Raw genomic sequence first — 8,330 nt, forward strand, 5'->3', positions numbered from 1 at the left:
GTGTAAAAACTTGAGGAAAGATTTTTGCATAAAAGTTTAGTGGAAAAGTGATACATATTGGCCAGCCATTGATTTCAAGTGAAAAACCAAGCAATCCAACAAACCTCGAATGTACTTACGTAGTCAGACAAACACCTCGAGCTATCGAGCACATATGGTACTTAGGTACAATGGTTACACTTCTCATGAGTCTTTAGTAACATACGTAAGTGTTCGCGCACATATCTATCTATCTATATATCTAAGTAGATATGTTACTCTAATTCAGCAATAGCTTCTAACTGAATGTTTAGATTTCTTGCAGGTGCCGTTGCATTTGTTCGTGCAGGACCTGTAGACGCAAAAGGATTGGGAGGCATGGTTAAGTTTTGTCCTCCTTCCAGCATCTGAACAACTTCTTTCATGGAAGGACGACCTGCTGGGTGCCACTGGATGCACCAGAGGCCTACAATTGCGAGTTTCTTTGGAGTTTCACCATCTCCTTCCTCCCCAAGATGGATTCGTAGGTCGTCTCCTTCTTCTAGAAGATTATAGATCCATTCTGGATAGTAAATTTCAGTTGGGATTGCTGAGGTTGAATCAATATTCTTCCTTCCCCCTACCATCTCAAGCAGGAGCATTCCAAAACTATAGACGTCCGACTTATAGGACACATTTCCAAAGTTCCTGGAGAACACTTCAGGTGCAATGTAGCCCATAGTCCCTCTAGCTGTAGTCATGGACACTATGCTTTGATCCTTAGAACACAACTTGGCCAAACCAAAATCAGAAATTTTTGGAGTGAAATTGTCGTCTAATAAAACATTATGAGGCTTGATGTCGAAATGGAGGATTCGTTGATCACATTCCTGATGAAGATAATAAATTCCCTTGGCTATAGCAAGAGCAATATCCTGTAACTTGTCCCAACCAAGAAAACGATTGTTATTGTCTGCTGATGAAATGAAATCGTGCAGTGAACCATTGGCAAAGAACTCATAAACTAGAGCTCTGTTAAACCCATCAGCACAGAAACCAACCAAACGAATCACGTTGACATGGTGGATACTTCCCATCATTCCAACTTCCTTTATGAAATCTTCCCCATTTTCGTTGGAACTATTGAGAACTTTTACAGCAACAAAGCATTCAGAAGAAAGTTTTCCTTTGAAAACAGTTCCATAGGCTCCTTGGCCTAACTTGTCCTGGAATTGGTTTGTGATCCTCTTAATATCTGCATAGGAATACCTGCTTGGTTTGTGAGCGTTGTAATCTTCTAAAAACTTTTCAATCTTCAATTGACTCTCCTTTTCTTTTCGATTAGACCTATAGACACGATAGGCTGCAACGACCAGTAGTAATACAACAAATGATCCCAGGGTTGTACCTGAATCAAACAAATCCTTGAGTAAATAATAATATTCCCGACGGTCTAGCTAGACATGAAATAAAATAAAAAGCCGTCAGACTACTCACCTGCGGCCACTAATTTCCTTGTTAGACCTGAAAAAAGCATTGACAAATTTAGTAATAGTGATGATCTACTGCTTGGACAAATTTAGTAATAGAAGAAAACAAATTACTCTTTGCCTAGTCATTTGAAATTCATATCAAATGTGTTGCATCTAGTTATTTGAAATATGTTCAGTCGGATGCTTGGTAGATAAGTAAGCAGCAAGTGCAATAATATAGCAGAATATATGTAAAATAAAACCAAGATTGAAAATATAGGCAGACTTACTAGGTTTGCTCAAGCGAACACATTGAATTTCAGTGTTGGTGTGATTGTACTTGATTCTACACTTGTTGCCCTCTGCCTCACACTCTGTACAATTTGGTTTCTTCCATTTCAAATTAGTACCCTCAAGACCATAATAGTGGATCTGTGGAATCGACAAAACATCGTACATCTTTGTACACGACTCTAGTAGCGGATGGTCCACAGTGGTCTGGAAAGATTCAATGGCATAAACTCTGTAGCTAGGGTCACTAATGCAGGGGACTTCAGTGCTGTATAACTCTTTTTCAACAGGGCAGTGGAGTAAGGTAGCGTTGGAATACATGGATTCTTCTTGCAAGTAGAATTGAGAGGCTGGCAATGAGATGTTGATGTTATCAACTTCTAAAGGCTTTAACAGCAGGCATTTACGCGGTTGATAGACTCGGACTTCCTGATGCTTGTAATCTATGCGTTTCACCAAGAATTTCACCACTACTCGGTGCTCCTGTCCGTAGTCACCCTCATTCGCATGGCAATCAGATGTCGGACTACAGTGATGTCCACGGTGAAACAGAATATGGATGGCCTCGCCATCATCCCCGCATTTGGATTTTTCACAAGCATAGGCATTCTGGGTTGCTCCGAGCAATGTTAACAAAGTCATTGAGAATATGCGAACCCAAGAGAGATTGAGCTGTAGCTGCTGCATTTCTGAGGTATTTTTTTTCCAAGCAGAAGAACAAATAAATGTTAATAGTTTAACACAAGTCTTTGTAAAGTACTTGACCATAAAAATGCAATTGATCTAAATTATTTGTCAAAGACCACGTCACAGAAGCCTAGAAAGTACTTACTGTTTTGGTCAATACTTAATTCCACAGCGGAAAGAGAGAGTCATTCTCCTTTACCTTTACATGTGTAAAATCTTTTCTTGTGCTTATATATAAACTATTTGTATTGTTACGCCCTTTCTGTGTCAAACCTCGCTGATATTTTTCTCCATGGGAATTAGTGGAAGGTCCTCCTCCTTGTCTATGCGGTTTTTAATTGCAGCTTTTATTGTTTTTAGCTTATCCCCTCAAACCATTTGTAACGCCACCCGGCCAAAGTGTACCTCTTCCTGCGGCCATATCCGCAATATAAGCTACCCTTTTCGACTAAAAGGTCGTACGCGCCACTGCGGCGACTCACGATATACTCTGTATTGTGAGAACAACAAAACCATACTAAACATACCTTTATCTGGCGATTTCTACGTACAGGCAATCAACTACCATAACCAAACAATCCGAGTTGTCGATCCGGGCCTTGACAAGAGCAATTGCTCCTCCCTTCCTCTTCATTCTCTGTCTCTTCCTTCTCGGTATTTCCCAATTCCGACGACACCTGGGAATTGTACAGCATCATCAACAGATTCATCAGCGATATGTACGGAAATTGGCACAACAAATTTAACATTTTTCAAGTGTCCGCGTCCAATGAATTCATCTCTTTACGTGGATGCTGCTCCATGTTTTCCTGTTCAATCTGCTTCTACTTCATCTTCGTCGATGTCGTCATCCCAACCAAAATGGTATGGCTATGTCAAAATTGGATCTTTAGAGGTAGGTCAGATGAAGGAGGGTTGCAGCATAGAGCGAATGACTTATGCCTACTTGTTCGACGGCTACAACGCTTCTTATAAATCCATACACAATTCTCTGGTTTATGGATTTGAGCTTCAATATGACCCTGATGGTCCCCTTTTCTCACGCTGGTTGTGGAATTACAGGTGTTATCCGCAGAGCGTTCCAGGTGAGTAAGGAATAAATCTCAATTTTCTTTTTTACTTCATTATCATCTTTTGTAGGAAATTCATTCCTATAAAATAAAAAAAATTAAAATTAAAAGGGAGTTTTAACGAAAGACCTATAATACTGTTCATTTTAACGAAAAACTACATTTTTACACTAAAAAGTCAATCCTGATACTATTCACTTTACCCTTTATTTTGCCCTTATAGTTAAAACTTAAAGTTTTCAAACCTTTTTCATTAGTTTTCCTAAATTAAAATTGCAGGGCCATGGTCATCCTTTGTCTCTTTTTTGGTCATCTTCAACTAAAAGAGCTAAATAGATAGCTCTGTAAAAAGTTATATTTAAATAAAAATGTTAGGCTAATTTCATATAACTTCTTCAATTGAAGAGACTAAACATAGCCATTTAATAATTTATTAGTTTTAAACTTATATTTTAAATTTATTGGTTAATTTAAGTAAACTACTTTTGGATGTTTTTAAAACTAGTCATTGAATTTGAATCAATTATTGTAACTAAGTAGTTGGGCACCAAAAAAGGCTAAGAAGGGGGTACATTTGACCAGTATGTCATCTTTTAGCTTGTGGACCATTAGAGATGACGAAATATGTTAGGCAAAGAAATAAAAAGTTTGAGCAAGTGACCATTTACCACAGTGGTGGAAATGTATTATGCTCTTACATGATGACATGGGTTCGAATTCTGTCAGTGGCTAATCTAACATTTAACTTACTAACGTAAAAAAATAAAAAAATAAATCAAAGTTTGAAATTTTAATTTAAAATCAACGTGTGTGGTCCCAAGTATTTTACATTTTTCCCTCTTTGCCACTGCAGGTTTTTTCCGATTTCTATGGGCACTGATTCCAGGTAAGAGATTTATATATGGGAGATTATATGACATTTAATTTATCCTCTATTTCGAGAGTTCTTATATTCCTTTTGAATTGGTTTGACCCTTTGGCTTACACCCCTTCATCAAGAGGTGCTACTTATATCCAAATAACGTGTCTTTTCAATTTGAATTGATATCCAAATTGATATCCAAATATTTCAATTTGAATTGATATCCAAATATTCTTATATTTAATTTATCCTCTATTTCGAGAGTTCTTATATTTAATTTATCCTCTATTTCGAGAGTTCTTATATTCCTTTTAAAGAACGTGTCTTTTCAATTTGAACTGATATCCAAATATTCAAACATGTTGTGAACTCTAAGAACATTTATAAAGAAGATGTTAAATCCAAAACATGGAAGTATTTTAACAAAAAAAATATAGTATTTAAGTGTTTGATATGTTGTAGACTGTAGTCATGTAAATGTCTGAAAATAGTATAATATTATATTATAAAATAATAATATATTTTATTTATTATTTATAATCTCTCCTATTTTCACTCTCTCCTGTCCCTCATTTTCTCCGCCACTATTCCTCCCTCATCTCAATTCTCGACTTCACTGGATCTTCGAGAGCAACCCCGTCGTCAGTGGTCGCATGGCCACCGTCAACATCTCCACCCACACCTTCGAGGCCGGCGCCTCCATTCTCCACCCCAGGAACTTGCACGCTTTGAACTATACACCAAGCTCCTCAACCTCGCCGTCAAAAGCCCTCCTCCTCTTCTGCGCTTCAAATCAAAGCCTCCCTTTGCTGATAAGATTGTTTTGCTTTCCAATTCACTCATCATGCTCATCAGATACGGCTTCTCCCTTTTCAGGATGGACAAGGTTGTTGAGGTATAAAAGTAAATACATAAAAGGTTTGTTTATTGGGTTTTAACTTAGCGTTTTGTTGTTGAATTTGGTAAATTTCTTTGTGTGGTGCAGATAAGATTGTTTGGCATCTTATTAATTTATTGGGTGTTAATTTGGTGAAGTCCTTGCCTATGAGAATCATCAATCCTGCTACTGAAGAAATCATGGTCCTTTTCTCACCCTAAGCATTTCTGTCAATTAAATTAATTTCTGGGTTGTTTTCTAAATTTAATTACTGTTTAATCATCGCATTTGATCGTGTGTAGGATCTAGAAGGAGGAGAGGGATAATCGTTGGTGCAGTGGTGGTGGTCGGTGTTGACCGGCAGTGGGAGTGGGAGTGGGAGGGACGGCGGCGGTCCCAGGGGTCTGATGCGGGGGAAGAACGGGGGAGTAGGAAACAGATACTTATAGGGACAATGACTCATTTTGTAAAACTAACGAGGGTGTTTTTGGAATTTTGAAGTTTCATTAAACATCCATGTGTTGCCCGCATGTTTTGAAAAAAGGCTAGATTTTCGAAGTTATGTTTTGCTGCTTCAGCTTTTGGGTGTATTTTTTTTTTTTTTTTTTTTTTTTTTTTTTTCCGGAGGTGAATTGTCTACCCTCTCATTTTCATACTCTTCTTATGCTTTCCTGTGATCATACTCTTTCTATGCTTTCTTGTGATGTGTGATTACGGTTAAGCCATATCAATATTTTATATTAATTTTTTATAAAAATAATAAAATAAAAAGTAATAGGAATATAAAATGTTGATGTGGCTTAAAAGTGACTACACAAACAGAAAAGCATAGAGAGAGTATGGAAATGGAATGACAGACAATCCACTTTTTTTTTTTCACCCTCAATTTAAAAAAGCTGGTTTTGGAGTATTTACCAAACACTAAACAGATCCCAATTTTTTTTCATACCTGCATTTTTTTTTTTTAAATTGCAGCTGTACCAAACTGGTACTAAGAGCCCCAGACTATTGCGGCTCACTCAAGGCCTATATAAAAGGGCCGAATGCCTCATATAAACGATTGGAACCCAAGCGTAGATTTACAGAACATTGTCTACAGAGCTATTGTAATCCAAATCGTATATATATTAGACGACCACAATCATGCCCGTTTGTGTACTTGTTTTTGTTAGGATGTACAGAATTTTTTACAAGTAATGTTATTGAGATATTAACTGACGATATCATGTGGATGACGTCTCTAACCTTCTTTTCTTTTTTGTATGTAGCTTTCTTTGGTTCTGGAGCATTTTCTACTGGTAAGGAATCTATCTCTATCCTTTCTTTAATTACACTATATTTTTGTTACACCTTACAGGAGTGGTATTTAATCAATCACATAAACATGTACTTAACAAATAATATAGGGCATTCTCTATGGATATGAAAAACTGCAACAAATTTCAAAGTTAATCCAGGTGTGCGTAGGAGCGATATGTTTGTAACTACCTCCAGGGTATATGTATGATGGCTTATCAGAATTTTTTGAACGATGGCTTATCAGAAATTGGAAACCAAAATAGCTCCCTTAATTGATTAAGGGCTATATCTATGATGGCTTATCAGAAATTTTTATCTATACTTATGCTTTGCACTTCAAAAACTAGCTAGTTATTTCTCTTGGATTTTGTTAATATATCTTGCTGTATTTCTTGGGTATTTAATGTTCTTCACAATATTCACTTTACAAAGTTGAAGCCCTAGTCAAATTTGATTTACTCATCGTTCTGTTCTAAACGCAGGTTTTCGATTGTTCGTACTCTTTTGTTTTGGTAAGAGCTTTGCTGATATATATGATATCCAATATTGAGCATATACTTGGATCCCAGGCAACAAGTTAATTTCTTTTCTCATGATGTTTTTTGTGACTTACTCCAATGTCCAGGACTATATGTCGGGGCAAAATTTCTATTTGGGGCACCATTCGTGACTGCGTTTTTGATCTATACATGGAAAAGAAGACATTTGTCAATGTACAACTCCATAGAAGAATTTTTGCATGGTGAAAAGAATTTAGTGCCAATAAGGTATTCGTACCCTAACATCAAGAAGATGTCTAACAAATTTAAAGAAAAACTTGGTGAAGGAGGGTATGGATCAGTATTCAAAGCAAGGTTACGGAGTGGACGTTTTGGGGCAATTAAGATGTTGGATAAGCCCAAAGGCAATGGACAAGATTTCATCAGCGAGGTAAATACCATTGGGAGGATTCACCATGTTAATGTGGTTCAGCTTGTTGGTTATTGTGTGGAGGGATCGAAGCATGCTTTGGTATATGATTTCATGCTCAACGGATCTCTTGATAAATACATTTATTGCAAAGAAGGAAGTATCCCATTAAGTTGCAAGACAACGTACGAGATTTCTCTTGGAGTGGCTCGAGGGATCAAATATCTACATGAAGATTGTGACATGCAAATATTACATTTTGACATCAAGCCTCACAACATTCTTCTTGATGAGAATTTCATACTGAAGATTTCTGACTTTGGGCTTGCAAAATTATACCCGGTGGATAATAGTATTGTGTTTCTAACAGCAGCAAGGGGTACAATGGGATACATGGCTCCTGAGCTATTCTACAAGAATATTGGCGGTGTTTCAATTAAAGCGGATGTTTATAGTTTTGGAATGTTGTTGATGGAAATGGCAAGCAGAAGGAAGAATTTGAATGCATTGGCAGAGCATTCAAGTCAACTTTACTTCCCTTCATGGGTTTACAATCAATATAATGAAGGAAAGGACTTCGAGGTGGGAGGAGTTGTAGAGGAGGAAAAACAATTAACAAAAAAAATGATTATAACCGCCTTGTGGTGTATACAATTGAAGCCAAGCGATCGACCTTCAATGAAGGAAGTCCTAGAGATGCTGGAAGGAGATGTTGAATTACTTCGAATGCCTCCGGAGCCTCTTCTATATCCACGAGAGATGCCCGTAGGCGCTCCTAATGGTAATCTGAATCCAACATATTCCAAGGCGGAGTTAACATCTTCTTTGACGGGCAGGTGAAGACACGCAACTAGCATAGGCTCTGTCAGTTTGAATCTCAATGCAATGTTTCTGGTTTTGTAGTA

The 8,330-nt window shown here is 37.3% G+C and overlaps 2 protein-coding genes and 1 long non-coding RNA gene across 3 annotated transcripts; 2 read left to right on the forward strand and 1 right to left on the reverse strand.

Annotated features, from left to right (window-relative positions):
- Positions 1 to 232: 232 nt before the first annotated feature.
- Positions 233 to 2,429, reverse strand: LOC137748800 (rust resistance kinase Lr10-like). The gene is made up of 3 exons (XM_068488987.1): positions 1,721 to 2,429; positions 1,456 to 1,482; positions 233 to 1,366 (listed from the first exon to the last, which is right to left on the reverse strand). The coding sequence occupies exons 1-3, from the start codon at positions 2,406 to 2,408 to the stop codon at positions 255 to 257; spliced, it is 1,827 nt and encodes a 608-aa protein (XP_068345088.1). The 5' UTR covers positions 2,409 to 2,429; the 3' UTR covers positions 233 to 254.
- A 262-nt stretch (positions 2,430 to 2,691) lies between these two features.
- On the forward strand, positions 2,692 to 8,330 carry LOC137747993 (uncharacterized). The gene is made up of 5 exons (XM_068488111.1): positions 2,692 to 3,493; positions 4,332 to 4,364; positions 6,141 to 6,515; positions 6,999 to 7,028; positions 7,142 to 8,330. Exons 1-5 carry the CDS (start codon positions 2,701 to 2,703, stop codon positions 8,263 to 8,265), a joined length of 2,355 nt encoding a protein of 784 aa, XP_068344212.1. The 5' UTR covers positions 2,692 to 2,700; the 3' UTR covers positions 8,266 to 8,330.
- On the forward strand, positions 4,659 to 5,823 carry LOC137748781 (uncharacterized). The gene is made up of 3 exons (XR_011070118.1): positions 4,659 to 5,235; positions 5,326 to 5,420; positions 5,520 to 5,823. It is a non-coding gene; the product is annotated as an uncharacterized lncRNA (long non-coding RNA).

Source organism: Pyrus communis, chromosome 10, assembly GCF_963583255.1.
Source record: "Pyrus communis chromosome 10, drPyrComm1.1, whole genome shotgun sequence".
Classification (NCBI taxonomy): domain Eukaryota; kingdom Viridiplantae; phylum Streptophyta; class Magnoliopsida; order Rosales; family Rosaceae; genus Pyrus; species Pyrus communis.

Excerpts from the sequence above, each read along its gene's own strand:
- LOC137748800 (XM_068488987.1), bottom strand. The coding sequence starts at position 2,408 with ATGCAGCAGCTACAGCTCAATCTCTCTTGGGTTCGCATATTCTCAATG. Across the intron at positions 1,483-1,720 it reads TGTTCGCTTGAGCAAACCTA|GTCTAACAAGGAAATTAGTG; the intron begins GTAAGTCTGCCT and ends TGCTTTTTTCAG. Across the intron at positions 1,367-1,455 it reads AAGGAAATTAGTGGCCGCAG|GTACAACCCTGGGATCATTT; the intron begins GTGAGTAGTCTG and ends TGTTTGATTCAG.
- LOC137747993 (XM_068488111.1), top strand. The coding sequence starts at position 2,701 with ATGGGAATTAGTGGAAGGTCCTCCTCCTTGTCTATGCGGTTTTTAATT. Across the intron at positions 6,516-6,998 it reads TTCTGGAGCATTTTCTACTG|GTTTTCGATTGTTCGTACTC; the intron begins GTAAGGAATCTA and ends TTCTAAACGCAG. Across the intron at positions 7,029-7,141 it reads GTTCGTACTCTTTTGTTTTG|GACTATATGTCGGGGCAAAA; the intron begins GTAAGAGCTTTG and ends TCCAATGTCCAG.